The following is a 17,702-nucleotide window of genomic DNA, read 5'->3' as shown; positions in this document are numbered from 1 at the left end:
CATTGAATCATTTGCATCTATTCTCTCTAGAGTCTCCAGACCTCATTGTTCATACATTCTTCAAGATTAAACACTTTTTCTTAGAATCACTTTGATCTTTGAGTCATGGATTGCTAGAGTGTTATAAGGATTGTAAGTTGGTTCATTCAAGGAAATTGATTGGGTAAATTAAGGTTCTAAAGTGAAGTGAATAATCTCATTCCACCTCCAAAGGTCTTGCGGGTTCTTTCTAAAGTTCTTGTGTTCAAGGGCATCTAATTGCCAGACGGAGCATCGAAGAGTTCGAGTGAAGAACTTCAAGGGTTGCACAGGTGATTGAAGATTCAAAGACATCAAGAAGCACCAATTTCAAAGCTTATTTGAAGATTGGGGGAGTGATTGCATAGGAACTGAAGAATTAGGGTAGTTTCAAGGAATTCTTGTAATCACATTGTAATTAAACATTATCATTCTAGTGGAAGTCCTCTGTGGAGAGGTTTTCCATCGAGAAGAGTAGACGTAGCCCGAAGCGATGATGAAAGGGCGAACAACTATAAATCTTGGTGTCTTCTCTCTTTTCTATCCTCTTTAATTTTGATTAATTGTGTATTTGAAGCTTGATAAATTGCTAGTGTAGAGATTGAGTGTGATCTAGTTTTAAACCATTAAAATTCAATTTGTTCTTTGAATTTGCTTCATCTTACTTTACTATTAGATCACACTTAGTTTCAATCCATTGTCAATTTATCAAACACTTACACAATTCATTGTCAATTTATCAAACACTTACACAACTGTGTTCATCAGTATAATTGATTAATTGCTCTTAGGTTTGGTTTGAGATTGTACTTGTTTTGTAACTTGTGTGAATTTTATTAATATTAGATTGTGTTAAGATTACTTAGAATATCTCAATCCAAAGTGAATCATATCATTTGTGCATAGTCTTAATAAGTTTGTCATAGCCATTGAACCTTGCATAAATCCAACAGGTCGTAAATCACTTTTACTCAAAACGCCTTTGCTATAAACTCGATAAATTTTTTAAACGCCACCCCTTCTAACGTGTATTAGCTTGCTATATCGACCAACATATTGAACAAATCACATTTGTACCCACTATAAGCTAATAACAACAAATTAAATCAATAACTTCAAAATAGTTATAAATGAAATAATTTCTTCAACATGTAGCGATTATAATCGATTAACACAAAGGCAAAGACATATGCGTGAAGCCTCTCTAAGGCCCGACCCAGATAAATTTTTTCATGCTCGTTCCATATTTTTTTTGAAAACTCGTGCTCGTTCATAATGATTTTCTAGAATAATAATTGGAGAATGGAAGAATTTTAATTTATTAAAGTGACATTGTAACCAAAATAAATAAATTAAAGTGATGTTAAAAACCATTTTACAACAATTTCTATGAGATTATATTTTATGTTTGAGATTACATTCTTATCATTAAAGAGCAGTATTTCTTATTGAATTTTGGATCATGAGGTGAGCTTGAGGATCATCACATTATGTCAAGTAATTAAATCATACATACATAAATATTGAAGTGCCAGTCAAGTAAATAATAATGATTTAATCATTTTTTTTACAATAATGATTTAATCATTTAACTACATATATACAATGTTTTTTTTATTGAAAGTCCATAAACATACATATATGACTAATATTATTATTTGAACAAAATATACTATTTCACTACCTTCGTTTTAAAATATCCAAACAACCATTGGTTTGTTATTGATCCATAATCAAGTTTAGTAGAGTTAGTTGTGATTAGCTTTACATTTGGATAAGTTTGTTAGTTAGCTACATGAAGACTTGTTCTCTAAGTTATGTATATAAATACCATGTAAACTCTATTCATCAATCAATGAAATCATAAAACTTTCCAATACTCTATTCTCTCTCCATAACAACCTGTAATTACCCTCCTCTTCTTCTTCTTCTTCCATAATTCATTCATAACCTAGCTTTGCTTGCAATGCAAGAAACGTATGTTGCGCTAACAACAACGCCTATATATATATATATATATATATATATATATATATATAGAGAGAGAGAGAGAGAGAAGGAATCCATTGATTCCAAAAGTAAGTGTAAATATTTACTCCACATCTTAGCCCTTTATTTTTTGTTAGTCTATCGGTTTTAATTTGACTCACGTGAGTGCGCAGGAAAACAACCATGGATTGCACTAGTTTTCCAAATAAACGTCTTTCTTCTCTCAATGTCTTATTTGATTGTACTGACTTTGCCACAAAATGGTTTATCCTGCAAAAATTTATGCGTAATACCTTTCTTGCCTCATTGAAAATCATATCTTTCAATCTTTCCCTTTTGAAATTATCAAGGCTATCTCATATACCATGTGATTTTGGTCCAAATCGAGGTAAGGGTCTTTGAAATCATATGCCCTATAAGAAGAAATTGATTACTCAATCCCAATGATAAGATCAATACCTAACAAATTAATAAAATATTAAAGCTTTTTATTCAATGCCCAAAATCTCAAATTCACTTTCTAGCCATCTGCTATACAAAGGGGGTGTGTATTGATGATTTTCATATCCAGAATCGATGACTAGTGGGCATCAATGGAAAAATAATTAGTCTCTAATGGTTTGAATCAGTGGCGGAGCCCTTCATGGGCTGGGGTGGGCCACGGCCCATCCGGAAAAATTAAAAAATCAACGATTATAGGTCTACTTTGTGATATTTTATGCAATTTTGTGTCGGTTTTAAGTTTTGGTTTATCCAAATTCCTGCAAAGTGGTGTAGTGGCCCACCCGAAAATTTAAATAATTCAATTATAGGTCTATTTTGCGAGATTTTATACAATTTTATGTCGGTTTTAAGTTTCGGTTGATCCAAATTCCCGCAAATTGGTATAGTGGTCCACCCGAAAAATTTAAACAATTCAATTATATGTCTAATTTGCGAGACTTTAAACAATTTTTCAATAGTTAATTTTAGTGGCCCACCCTGACATTTTTTTCTAGCTCCATCACTATATTGAATGTAGCTTACCTCCATCTTCCAAAACCTAAGCCGTCTAACATGTGCAGGATAGTTGGTTTCTAGAGGAGTAGAGAAGAGATCTCATGTGCGTGACTCATTTGCCTGTTAAGGGTTAATTAATCCTAGCCATTAACTAATAATAAAATAGAGGGTTAAGATGCGGAGTAAGTCTTTACACTTACTCTTAGAGTCAATGGATCCCTTCTCATAATATATATATATATATGTTTGGATGAAGTGTTTTAGATGGAAGGAAGAACTTATTTTACTCTTTTAATCACATATATTATAAAATATATTTTAATAATCAATGAAGTTTAATTGAAGTATTATATTGATAATTTATCATGTTATTTAAGTTTTTTAAAATATATATATATATATATATATATAATAAAAAATAAAAACTATCCAAAAACTCCCTCTCGGACAGCCTTAAAAAAAAAAAACAAAGCTTAAATAGGTCTTTCGTCTTTGCAAATATAGGTCATTTGAATTTTCGTCCCGGAAGTTACTAATCCTTCCAATTTGCCCCTGCAAATATTAATCATTTGATTTTTGGTCCTAATTACATCTTATTAGTAACTTTAGGGACGAAAATTCAAATGACCTATATTTGCAGGGATGAAAGACCTATTTAAGCAAACCGCCTCGTCCAATCATCACTTGCCACATGGGCACCACGTTGCAAATGACAGCCCACCTCAGCAAAAAACCTAATTAGGACCAAAAGTCAAATGATTAATATTTGCAGGGGCAGATTGGAAAGATTAGTAACTTCATGGGCGAAAATTCAAATGACCTATATTTACAAGGACGAAAGACATATTTAAACCATAAAACAATGGGAGTGTATGCATGAGTATGCTAAACAACACACTCTCAATTCATAATAAAGCAGATTGAGATTTGAGAGTTAGATTAATACACAAATGACCTCGCTAAACATTGTTTCCGAATATTTTGAACCCATGTGAAATAGCTTGAAAGTATAGCATTTATATTTGAGGTAAAACCGCAACTTCCAGAGAACCCGATGAGCAATTCACCAGTTGTGGTTTTCACAGAATGAACAATAGGTTTGTCAAGAGAAAAATAGAAACTCTTGGAGGACCGATGTTATCAATCGTGGTTGAATATAAAAGATTACTTCGGCATGAAATTTTCATATAAACCAATACATGACTAATGTTGAATTAAATGAATTTATATCAATTGAGTTATACTCATGATCATGAATCGTGAATGTTACATTATAAATTTCATTACTTTATAGGTGTTTAGTCTAAAAAATTAGAGGAGTTTCAAAGTAAATAATAACCGAGAGATATAACATTGAATATATATAGTTGAAAGATTGCTTGAAATTCCTTCAAAAAAAAAAAAAAACTTATGCTTGAAGTGCATGGAATAATATTTTTATGTATATAACTCTCCTTGAAGCCTATAAAAATAAGAGAACTTGTCATTTGTAAACCAAAAAAAGTAAGTAACCAAGCAAAACGATAGTAAAATATAGTTTTCTTTCTCAATTCCTCCCAAAAGCCACCATAGTCTTCTCCTTCTCCAACATGTTGGAGGATAAGAAATATAGATCACTGCATAAATAGAGCTCTCATATTACTATCCAGATATAAGAATGATAGAATAGTTTATTTATTTTTTCTGTGTATATTCTAACTACATTTACTCTAATCAAGTGCATCATTATTAGAAAAACCGGTTTTCACTAAAACAATAAGATGAACATTGAAAAAAAAAAAAAAAAAAAGTCATGCTAACAAGTACCTCCGAATCCTTATTAAGAAAATAAAATAAATTTTACATTTGAAAAAAAACTTTTTCGACTTTTAAAAAGTAAAGTACACAATTTTTAAAATAATATTTCCTTTCAATTTCCTGCCTTGTTAGCATTTTCCAATATTAAATTTGAGTCCTTATTCTTGACCATGAAATAATTGGAATGCAAGGTATTCTCTTTTTTATGAACTTCTCTCATGATAAAGTCTCTTCTTTTTATTGTAAAAATAAGTCGAGTAAATAACAGAATCGTCCATGAAATCTGAACTTGCATCAATCTTTGTTGAAGTTCCAAAAGACTTTGACTTCACTAAACGTTAATTTGCTTTTCTACCATTGCCTTTAATTAATTAAGTTAACAATTATCTCAAGTCATGAGACCAGGATTAATTTATGCTAACAAATGCCATTAAAAAAACAAAATAAAAAATAAAAAAATTGTGTGTGGAAATAATATTTTTTAAACTTAAAAAAATAAATTTGACTACACAACTTTTAATAACAAAGGGTGGATTAAGGGGTGAAGGTGCAATTAAATCTCTCACTGATTAAATACGTGGGGAAATAGGGGCAATCCATGGTAGAGCCATGACTTGGGAGCCTCTTGTGGATCATGTTACTAAGAGATTAAATACGTGGGGAAATAAATTTGAGTTTTGGAGGTAGAATCATTCTCCTTAATTCGGTGTTGAATGCTATCCCCATCTTTTATCTATCCTTCTTGAGAATGCTGGTGAAGGTGTGGAGGAGGTTGGTTCGTATTCAAAGGGAGTTCCTTTGGGGAGAGGTTGGAGGAGGGAGGAAAATCAATTGGGTAAAATGGAGTAAGGTTTGTCAACCAAAAGAAAAAGGAGGTCTTGGTATTAGAGATATTCGGCTTGTTAACTTGAGTCTCTTGGCTAAGTGGAGATAGAGAATTTTACTGCTTTGTGGGTAGAGGTGTTGAAAGAAAAGTATGGAGTGGCAATTGAAGATTTATTGGATGCCGAGGTCGATACGTGGCCACGTTATGTTTCAAAGTGGTGGAAAGATATAGTGACGTTAGATAAAGGAGGAGGAAGTTGGTTTAATACGGGAAGTGACAAGGAGGGTGAAAAGTGGGCTTACTACTTCTTTTTGGAATACTGGGTGGAGGGGAGGAATGACATTTAGTGCTAAATATCCGAGACTTTTTACAATTTCAAATCAAAAGGAGGCAAAAGTTGCGGAGATATGGAGGGATATGGGTGTCGAATCCGATTGGAATTTTATTTGGAGGAGGAGGTTGTTTGTTTGGGAGGAGGAGCTCTTTAATAGGTTGTTGATTGATCTTCAAGGTTTTGAGTTGTCACAAGGAGAGGATGAATGGAGTTGGAGTTTGGAGGAAGGAGGAGGCTTTACGGTTCGGTCCATATATAAGAAGTTGGAGATGGCTTTGATGGGAGAAGGATGGGGAGAGGAGGAGAACAAAGTGTTTAGCCAAATATGGAAGAGTTGTGCTCCTTCTAGAGTGGTAGCTTTTTGTTGGAAGGGTTTGTTGAATCGTATTCCAACTAGAGTGAATTTGGCTTGGAGAAATGTCTAGCCGGTTAATGTCAATTCAAATTGTGTGTTTTGCAATGAGAGGGAGGAGTCCACAAATCACCTCTTTTTGCATTGTAATGTAACTTCGAAGATTTGGTTGGCATTACATCATTGGCTAGAGGTAAATCTCATTATACCGGCTAACCTTTTTGCACATTGGAGATGTTGGGATGGTTTGATGCCTAAGAGGAAGGAATCTAAAAGGGGGATGCGGATTATATGGCACACAGCGGGTGATCGAAGACGTGGTTGACGAAATAAAGATGTTGTCTTGGAAGTGGTGCTTGGCTAGGTTGAGGATCCATCCTTGCTTGTATTACGAAGGGAAATGGGATCCTAGGTGGTGCCTGGGCCATTTGTGCAGCAGAGTTTCTGCTTCAAGGGAGGTTAGCAGCGTTTTTGGCTGCTGTTCTGCTTGGCAGGCTGGTTTTTGCGCCTGTCTGCTGTTGTGTTTTTTCTGGTTTAGCAGCAGTTCAGCAGTTTTAGGTGTTTTGGAGGCGCACTTTTGTTTGTTTGTGTGGTGTCTGTTAATAATGTTGTCTTCGGTTTCTAGCATCATGTTTAGATGCTTTTTAGGGGTTTTTTTTTTATTGAGTTTGGTGTGTACGAGCTGCCCGTTATAATTGGCACTCGTTTGTACTCTTTTTCCTCCTTTGCGGGCTTAGTGGCAGTGCTCCTTGCGCTAGCTCAGCCTAATAATATTTTCTGTTCTAAAAAAAAAAATCTCTCACTAATGGTTCACCAACTTTAACCATATTAAGAAGGCCAATATTGATTGCCACATTGGATTGTGGTACATTGTTTCTCTCTCGCAAGCCGATTTCGCTCTCTATCTCCCATTCATTTTTGCCTGATTTTCTGCCTCCTTAAGCCAAAGAAAAATCAGAGTTTCAAACCCAATTGGATTAATTTAACAATTGTCATTTGTTTCTTGCTAATAAACAATTCTCGAATTTGATTAGGAAAAAAAGAAGATGGAAATGGTGACTCGGGGATAGACATTCTTCTTCCTAATAAATGTCTCTGAATAAACGAATTAACATATAAATGGGTTAATTGAATAATTATATTTCTGTTAACTCTTATACACACCAGTGTTATGACATAAACATTACTTCTGCACAAGCAGCAAATTTTAAGGAATTTATGTAAAACACTAGAGGTGGATGGAGGGACGGTAGATGGTTGTTTAGCGGAGATGTAGTGGCGGTGGCTGGATTTGTGGAGCAAGGATTGTGTGAGGAAAGACATGTGTTCTCACTTTTTTATAACTCATCTAAACCTTGATGATATATAAAAGTAGACCACCGGTGAGGGACTTGAGCACCCTCACCTAGAATCCACCACAAAAATGCCGCAAACAAATTAACACGTCCCCTCAAAAGCTGATATCATACATGCCTTGCTTGCAACACTATTACAAGCAATAGTTGGAACAATTGATTATCATGCTAGAAAGTTCAAAACATTATTAGCTATTCATGCTAGAAAGTTTAGAACATTAATAGCGATATGATCCAGCTCTAAACGTATCCCATGCACCTTGGCCTCAGATAACATTGTGATTTAAAAGGTACATGTTTGAAATCAAACATACCAATAATAACAGATATACAAACAATACAATTAGCAACGGTTCTCCAATTTTCAATTAGTCATCAGGTTATTCCCCCATTTTCAATTGGTCATCAGATTATGCGAGAGGAGGTGTAAGATCAGGACTCACATGGGGAGGGAATAGGTCTATAAATGTATGTTTGATGATTCAAAAGTACTTGCACACATCACATTAGTATCCACCGTCATTAAATAGCATGCAACAAAACCAAACATTTAAACTCACATCAATTCTCCATACAGATATATGAAAGCCTGATGAAACTTTAAACTCACATCAATTCTCTATAGATAATATGTGCACACAATTATACCTGCTACAGATATATGAAAGGCTGATGAAAACAACTCACATCAATTCTCCATAGACAAAAATATGTGCACACAATTATACTTGTTACTGATATATGAAACGCTAATGAAATAAGACAGGTGAAGTAGAAGTGATCAATTATTGGAGGCAAGATGTTAGTGGTTAAAAGAGCAAACGAGTACTATTGGAACCAATGTGCCAATACTGCTGCATCCACATCCCTCTCCAATGCCGCCTCATTTGATTGCATCATTATGGGGGAGGGCTCATTTGCTGTTAAATATTTCCAACATCTAGTTGTCCAAATTTGAACCCTTCTACTTCTCATCTAACTTTTGACAACAAGGTAATTATCGGATTACCTCAGCAACACAATGTTAAAGAAACTAAAACTGACAGAGACCAAACTGACATTTGGTAAAGCTAGGAAGGTTTTGGAATTCATCAAAGCAAGGACTGAATTGATGAAACTCCCAAATTTCAGGGTAAACTTTAGGCATTTCAGTGGTGGCGTCTATGTGTACCATTCCATCAGTGTCAGCAGGGCAATTAATGTGACACCTCGACAACACTATGTTAACTAGACCAAACTAATCAATGTGAGGGACTGGATTGATGAAACTTCCAAATTTAAGGGACAATTTTGGTTTTTATTCAATAAAGTCATTTCTTTTCACTTTAGGAATTTAAAAGCCTATATACAACAACAACCAAGCCTTATCCCACTAAGTGGGGTCGGCAATATAACAGGCGTAAAATAAAAAAACCAAAAGCAAATATTTTTTAGCACAAAATTAGACAAGAGACACAAAAATGTAAGGCCAACATACAAAAGCCAACATATTTTATGGTTTATTCATGGTGAAATATTCGTGGAACAAGTAAAATTAAGATGGGAAAAAGCCAACATACAAGTGATTGTAATTACATTACGACTTGACGCCTTGTTGCACAAGCATGAAAGTAGTTACTATGACAAAAGAATACAGGGCATCGACCTCTAAAAATATCTTAAGACATCAGAATATAAAGATGTTATATTATCCTGTTTACTGAAAAACCTTGTTAATGACTTAACAAATTTCCCAGATATTTTTAAGAAAAAGTTCATTTCAGTTGAAGTTGAAGTTGAAAATCAAATTATGAGGCAAATCAAATTAGAACACACAGAACAAAGTGAAAAGATAAGAATAGAAAAAAACTAAGAATAATGAAAATGTGTGTGATATTAACAATAATAGAATATTTACAAAATCATAATTAAAATAATTTTTTGTAAATTATACCAATTCTTGAAATTTTTAAAATTTAAGTTTTTAATACTTTGTTTCTTAATCATCCAACTCCCAAGGAAAAGGGACCCTAATAATTTGAAGTTTGACAGAGGCAAATAAAGTCTAGCTAACTATTGCCTTAGCCAGAGATCGAACTTGAGTACTCATGATCAATTCAACTTATTGACTTGATTAACAACTCAAATCCCAACTAATTTTCTAAAAATATTCATCTTTTCAAAGTATTTTTTCACGTTTAACAAAAGAGCACCGCATAATGTACAACATACTTGCTAGTTTTTGAACTTCTACAACACCTTACATTTTCACATGTAACTTACATGTGAAAATCAATATATCATGTGTCCTGAAAATGGCCATGATATAGAAACCTTTCTTGCTTTGACTGTTCAATAATTAACCAAGAGCAGAAGGAAAGGGTGAAAAATTCACTTCCATCCACAGGAAAATAAAATTAAAGTCATCTAAAAAAGTTAGAAATCCCAAAAATATGTAATGTATGACACCTTGTTCACTGATTGACTCCAATAATGTTCTCCTCAGGGAAGTAACCAGATCCAGTGCCATTCACATTACAAGTACGGTCAAACTGGAAGACACTAAGCTTTCCTTCCTACAACCACCACGAGCAAAGGGTTATCAATCAAATAATATAAGTGAAAATTTTCAGTTTGCATTCAATTGCATTCAAAAGCATACCTTGGTTCCATAGACAAGCCCTCCCCCAGGAAAAGGATGAAAGCATGCCACATTGACCTCATCCTCTGCACTAGAAAGCACCCTGACAAGTTCCATATCTGATACTCTATATACCTAAAACACAAACAAATTCAAAGGCACGAAATTCAGCTTAAAACAACTTTCAGTACAACAACAAATACATGAATGAGATGACTGAAAACAATCAATGATAGTTCAAACACAAGAATAAATTACTATCGTTCACCAGCCAACACAACAACTAAACATTAATGTTCCAGAAATAGTGCTTACTTGTTGACTAATAATTATATAGAGATTATAATACGTAAATGTATACTCACTCCAAATTTGATTGCAAGCAAAACTAAATAACTTCACACTTGTTAAGAAATTTTTTTAAGTGAGATTAATTTTCTTGATCCCATAAAAAAAAAAAAGTGCATTCTAAAAATGTCGTTCATGGAAACTTGTTTCATGAAAATAAGAATCTCTGAAAAATAATACTTGCATTAAATTAGAGGTATTTAGAAATGACAACATTAAAAAAATATGAATATTTTTTTCTTTTATTCGAGACATGAGGGATTCTATTATTATTGATATCACAATGAAGTACAGTTCAGATGATAAGATAATTTTAGATTGAGAAAAGGAAAACCATTTTTACCTCCAAGACTGTATATATTGATGATGTTTTTTCTCCATCAAGGACAATGCTTTTCAGAAGAGAGCTATGACGTCGACCATAGGCAAGCAGAATATGCTCAGATGTAGGCGAGAACTACATTTAAAACAACAGTTGCAAAAATTCAATCCACCAAGAAAAGGAATTTTTTTATTATTTGCTAATCAAGTGAAATGTGACTGTAGTAGTAGCTATTAATATTTAAATGACCCATGCAACTTCAAGACAAAAATAGGTAAGTAAACTATTAGGATAAGTTTGATAACAATTATAGTGCCAGTGGATATATATATATATATATATATATATATATATATGTATGTATGTATGTATGTATGTATGTATATGCGCAGGAGGGAGGGACAGAGATATGGGAAATTATTCATCATGTATTAATAATATTGAAAAAAGATGCAAACATGTAAACGAAAAATAGAAATATGATTATGAGGATTGAGGGCATATGCTGAACATAAATTAAAAAGGACGAAACTAACTGTTGTAATATTGTGATGAAAAAAGAGTAAAAAGTACAAACTGCATAGCACCTACAATTTTAAACAATACAGTAATAACTTGCTATTCACAAAATATAAATTAAATAGCTTTCAACAACAATACATTTTTTCTCTCAAAAAAAAAAAAACAATACATTTTTGTGTCAAAAAAAAACAAGGGTTAAATATTTTTTTCATCCCTACAAAATCACCAACTTCCATTTCTCGTGCTCATAAAGAAAGGTGGCACACTTAGTCGTCCCTATAAAATTTTCCTGCACGCAGTTTTATTCCCTACTGCTAAGTTAACATGTATTTTTGAATGATTTTTTTTTGCAAGAATGAGCTCAAAAATTGATTACTAGGTCCAGATTTTCATTACTTTCATATTGAACTTTTGGCGTTTAAAACATTCATATTTAATTCATCTTATGCTAAAAAATTCAAAGTTGTGGTAAAAAAACTTCTTATAATGTTCTAAACATGTCTACAAAAAATCATTCAAAAATTTAAAGGTTTAAGGATAATTAATCCAAATTGGTTTTAGCAGGGACTAAAACTGGGGGCAGGAAAATACTGTAAGGACAACAAAGTGCCTCTTTTTTTTTTTGAGGACGAAAAAACATATTTAACCCAAAAAAGAATAATGTATTCAAAATGTAATTATTTTAAGTTTGCATAGTTTACATCAACCAGGTGATAAAGTAAATTAACCGACCTGGATTGAAGTCAGGCAATGAGCAGCTCTAATTGGTCGTGATACAAGCACCGATCCAAATCTGTTAAAAGAAATGTATATACATAAATTTTAATGATATGCTTGGACTAGAGTACATCTGAGAGGAATAATTAAATACTGGCAACAATTGCTGAAGGGAAGAGTCATACGTTGCTTCCTCCAGGGAATATATCCGGAGCTCATACATTACTTGATGTGCTGAGATTGGATGTCGAGTTGGTGATGTTGGAAGTCCAGGCTCCTGGTGTACAAGAGTTTGTAATCCTGGATCAGCTTCCATATGAGGGTGCATACATGCAACACAGGCAGCTAAAAATCTACCACATGGTGAAAAATGGGCACCCATTTCACTGCAAACACAATTGCAAATTAAAAATCTAAATACAATCGAGTATAGTTCCACAAAGTCACTCCAAACATTTCTATAACAACTTTATAATATTAATCAATTTCCATCAAGTAATCGGTCTATGTTCATTCACAATAAAAAAGAAAAGCACTCAATTCACATTATGCATGCAAAAGCAAAGAAAATTAACAATAACACTATATCAATCACATGCTGGAGCAGATATGATAGGTTCATAACTTCAGAAGGTACCTGCAGAGGACGACATGTGGTATAGTTAGACGGCATCTTTGTAGTGGGGCGCAGGGATTTTTTAAGTCATATGACCATACTTTTAAGTTAACAGTGCAAGGCAACTCTGTAGCAGCTGCAGTGGCCACTGATTTGGCAAGTTCTGACTGGATTCGATTTATAATGGTTTGGCTATCAAATCCATCATGCGGCAAATTAATAGAAGGAACGAGATTGCCAAAATCAGTTACAGGTAAACGGGATGGTGAAAATTGATTCTGTAAACCTGATTGTAAAACTGCAGGTATGCTGATGCCGTTAGGCATTCCTGAAGGTGGCACAGCTAGCTCAACATTGGTGGTGAACAGATTAGATGGCATAGTGAAAGAACCAATCTGTTGAGGAAGCATTGAGGGAACACCAACTTGGCTTTGACCGACTAACCATCCTTGCAGAAAAGGCAGCTCCCATCCATTAGAATCTGGTGAAGGAACAATCTGAGGAAATTGACCATGCTCAGAGAGTTCAACGCGTTTTACAACATGATCAGCGTTTTCATGTTGGCTTGCTTCGGCTGGTTCTGTTTCATAAGCCTCCCTACCACCCATTGTGAGGTTATTGATGCCAATTCTCATTTGATTAGGCAAAGTAGTATGGGCATTATATTCTGCTCCGGTTTGAGAGCTAGTGGGTATCTCGGAGTTTACCAATCGAGTACCGTATTGTTCAACCTGCATGCTACTCAAACCAACATCATTACTAGCATGCTGCAATTCAACTCTTGACACTGGTGGTTCACTTGACATGTTGATCTGCGTCCTGGGATGAACATTTGTGACAAAAACAGCCGGTGGAGGATATTCTAAATGACCATGAGATGTTGCCTCTGTCATTGAGCAATCTGAAGAGTTGAGATCATTGACCTGCACATCAATCCAAATATGGTGACAAAAAAGAAAATCCAAAAAGTAATAGTTTTTATAGCACGTGAAGCCAGTTAATTAATCCAAGTAAGTTCACTAACCTGAGCAGTTAAAAGATATGGTGCCCCATGCGGGTGAAAATGCACAGCCCGTAGTGAGCGCCTTGTCTTCAACACAAATACTGGTGAAGATAATTCCCTTGCATTTTTGTAGTGCCACATGTACAACTGACACAGTATTCCATCCAAATCACAATTAAACAAAATAAAAAAATAAAAAAACAAATGTAGAACATGCCACCAAAGGTTATAACACATGGCAGGTTCTCAGTAAAAACACTACACTACATTGTTACCTTGTGACCTGATGCAACAGCAATTATTTCCCCATTGGCATGGAAAGCGAGAGATGCAATAGGGCGATCTGAGAAAATAACCCATTAAGTTCATCAGCGAGAAACCAACAACAAATTCAGTAATAGCTTCAAATGTGATTAACAATAGAAAAGGGGAGATGGGTAGTGTAGTTACAAAAATAGTGAGATAAAATCCACTCTGATGAGCTAGCATCCCATAAACGAACTTCTTGGTCCAAGCTCCCACTAGCAAGTATCTGTCGTTGCAATGGATGGAACCTAACCTGTAGCCGATTAACACATTATTCCAAATGAAGAATATAAAAACAAACACTAAGACTGTTCTAGGATTTGAAGCACCCATCAGGACATATGCCTAGAACGGTTCTCATATTCTGTAACTATGGGCACAAAACCACTTGGCATTAGAAATTACAGGGAATCAAAAAGATTATATAATTTGCGTTGCCTCTTTCATAGAAGTACCCATGCAATTTACCAGAAAGTACAAAAGAAAGTCTTGGTCGAAGAAAAATATTCAACAGCACAAATTTCTCACACACTTGAATTGAAAATTGCCAAAATCAAACTCACTTTACAAGCCATGGGAAATAACATGGTATAAAATTGAATACAATGGCAAAGAAACATGAAATTAATTTTACATGATGTATCTTCTTAAACAAAAGGAAATCTAGATTATTGAATTCTTGAAGTAAACACTAAAAACCAAAATTGAGTAGCTGGTTAGTGCTTTGATAGAAATGAAAAATCTATAAACTCAACTCCATAAATTGACTCGTCTTCTGGATATATCTCATCGAACTTAATGGAAATATATTAATTCTGTTAAGAGTTGATATTTCTATTCCATTTCCTAGTACAGATTTGTTACTTAACTTCCTTTTATTAGGACGGGTATGTAACTCATAGTGTAGCTCTACTATAGGAAAGTGGTAATTAGTCGTATATAATACATGCTCTATCATACAATTATAATCATTAATCAACAACAACAGGTAGTATTCAATAAATTGATTGATCAAGTTGGTATCAAATCTTAGATCCGATTCAAGGAGACATGGGTTATGAGCCCACCACACTTTCAGGGGGTGTTGAGATATAATATAAAACTATTATTCACTTGGTTCATGACACTTTCTATAAGTTATAACCAGACAAAAAAAAAAATGAAAAGGAAAAAGGTATAGAGACAAGAAATTAAGCCAAGCTTACCACCCAAGGCGTCCTTCTGTGGCCAACCAATACCTTCAAGCAATTTCCAGTTTCACAGTCAATGATCTTAACTGTGTGGTCACCACTGCACGTGCCAAAAGCACACAAAAGTTCGATCATAAAAGAGTCTGTGATTCAAATTGGCACAAGAGAAGAAAAACCAACTGCAACTTACTGTGTAGAGGCAAGAATTTTCCCATCTGGACTAAATGATGCAGCAATAGTAGACCGTGGGGCAGGCAATAAAGGGCAATACTTGGCTGACAAATGCTGCAATGACTCAGCCTCGACCCTGTAAATCACATTTAAAAATGTCAGTCCTCGTAATCGACTTTCCTAGATAAAGGAAATAAATTCACAGTCGACAAAAGGCTTTGTTTTTATTCGGTATAAATTATACACTGAACTGACTAAAGTTGTGTAAGTACCATGAGAGGAGACCGCACTTTGCATCTACCACTGTTCCAGAACGAGAACAGCCAGATTTCGATTCAGAAGATTCTCCCCAGTGACACTTTCGTACATGCTTGTTTCTAGGTGAAATCTCTCTTTGAGCTAGCAAACTGAAGACATTTCTACCGCTGCCCAAATTTTAAAATAAAATAAAATCATGTGAGGAACATTGTAACAAAAAAATATAATACTTCAAATTCACAATAAACAAGGTGGGTGGATCTGTTTAATGTTTCAGCTAACAATAATGAATTCGATGTTGGCTGTTCAATTAAGCATGCTAAGCATATGTATGGTGGGAATAAATATGCCTGATAACTAACAAACAACGCAGCATGAACATAAATTTCAAAAAAATTTACCCTAATTTCTCAACAAGTTAAATACTCAACGATTATTCACAACATGTGTATAAATTTCCTGTGACTGCCACACTGTCAAGTATTTATGGTCATTAAATTCATGTATTTTTCATCCGGGCCAATTTTTTTTGTTATCATCCCAATTAATTTGTAAAAAATGATGCAAATCAGATGTCAAATTATTTGCCCTAATCCTCAAGCTAAGTTCAAATAACTGAGTAAGCCCTACTTGAATCAATACAGTGAATTAAAATTACTTCAAAATACTTAGGTCCAATTCAACTTCAAAATTTAACAGCGTAAATTCATATCATATAAAACCAACACTAAGAATTAATAACCACATAATAATTTAGGGTTTAATCAAGCTTCAACCTAAAAATCTCAGCTAACTTAACAGCAACAATGATAAAACAAGATTAATAACATAATCACAAAATGTATATAACCACTTAAAAACAATACTTAGGTCATAAAAATCATAATGACACATCAAAATTCACAATCAAATTACTACTACAATCCAGAATTGAATATCATCTTCATCAAAAACTGAATCAAAATGAATATTAACAAAGAAGATATGGAAAATTCATACCTGGTGTTGGAATTCTGGGAGGATGAGGGTTGATCATGACACAGAGGATGAAGTTCCGCTGATTCCATGGAAAATTCCATGGAGAATTGAGATTAAAGAAAGAAGGATCAAATCTGAGAAATTGGTTCTTGATTGAATTTATGGAAAGCGCCGTTTGTGTTGTTAACGAAACAATTCGAAGAACACAAAGTTTCTCTCTCTAAGGTCCTCTTTATTTCTCTCTCTATATCTATATATTGGTGTTTAGGAGGAATAACGGAAGAAAAACTGAAGAACTAGAAGAATCGAATTTGGGGTGGAAAAGATAATTTTTAGAAGTTTTTGGGTGAGGATTTTGATAAAGATGATGACGTGGCGTCTAGGTGTAAATAATTTTGTTGAAATTATAGTTCTAGTTGTACTTTGAATCAAAGACATGGATGATGTTGGAATTTAACATGATGATTTGCATGTTTCATGTTTGTTTGGTTTGTGGAGTTTGGTCCTCTAATTGATGGTCTAACAAGTACTTCTCATGTTTATGTCTTTGATGAGTTACCACATAGTGAGAGAGGAAGCATTGGAAAAGTACCCTAGCTTGTTTTCAACACTTAAGTTAGGATTACCACTCTTTCAAAGTCAAATGTATTTGATTTAAATGTTTACTAGATACATTTGAAAATTTGATTATGTTTAAATTGGATGAAGTAAAGATTTGACATAGTTCATCCATTTTAAATTGAGTGAGATCTAGTTGATTGTTTCACATATGTTCATATACAATTTTGATCTTTAATAATTTTAAGGGTTAACTAAGTAAAGGAGAATGTTAACCATTGTCCTTGGAGCATTGGATAAGGGGATAAAAATATAAATATAGCATTGAAAAATGGCAAAAAATGATAAATTTAATTTTTTTTAAAGTCAAAATATTGTTGAAACCAATGCAAACATGCTACTTTTGACTTCCTTAACCAGTTA

At 33.9% G+C, this 17,702-nt stretch overlaps 1 protein-coding gene across 1 annotated transcript; it reads right to left on the bottom strand.

The window, feature by feature from the left end:
* Positions 1 to 9,765: 9,765 nt before the first annotated feature.
* On the bottom strand, positions 9,766 to 17,246 carry LOC25484186 (uncharacterized). The gene is made up of 13 exons (XM_013612954.3): positions 16,743 to 17,246; positions 15,758 to 15,910; positions 15,505 to 15,621; positions 15,330 to 15,414; positions 14,269 to 14,377; positions 14,094 to 14,161; positions 13,840 to 13,965; positions 12,837 to 13,738; positions 12,385 to 12,585; positions 12,215 to 12,275; positions 10,982 to 11,095; positions 10,312 to 10,425; positions 9,766 to 10,225 (listed from the first exon to the last, which is right to left on the bottom strand). Exons 1-13 carry the CDS (start codon positions 16,820 to 16,822, stop codon positions 10,124 to 10,126), a joined length of 2,232 nt encoding a protein of 743 aa, XP_013468408.1. The 5' UTR covers positions 16,823 to 17,246; the 3' UTR covers positions 9,766 to 10,123.
* Between the last annotated feature and the right edge of the window lie 456 nt (positions 17,247 to 17,702).

This window comes from Medicago truncatula, chromosome 1 (assembly GCF_003473485.1).
Source record: "Medicago truncatula cultivar Jemalong A17 chromosome 1, MtrunA17r5.0-ANR, whole genome shotgun sequence".
Lineage (NCBI taxonomy): Eukaryota > Viridiplantae > Streptophyta > Magnoliopsida > Fabales > Fabaceae > Medicago > Medicago truncatula.
The sequence above is the reverse complement of the archived record's forward strand: the minus strand, read 5'-3'. Positions and strand labels throughout refer to the sequence as shown.

Excerpts from the sequence above, each read along its gene's own strand:
- LOC25484186 (XM_013612954.3), bottom strand. The coding sequence starts at position 16,822 with ATGGAATTTTCCATGGAATCAGCGGAACTTCATCCTCTGTGTCATGAT. Across the intron at positions 15,415-15,504 it reads AAAATTCTTGCCTCTACACA|TGGTGACCACACAGTTAAGA; the intron begins GTAAGTTGCAGT and ends TGGCACGTGCAG. Across the intron at positions 12,276-12,384 it reads TATTCCCTGGAGGAAGCAAC|ATTTGGATCGGTGCTTGTAT; the intron begins GTATGACTCTTC and ends TTCTTTTAACAG.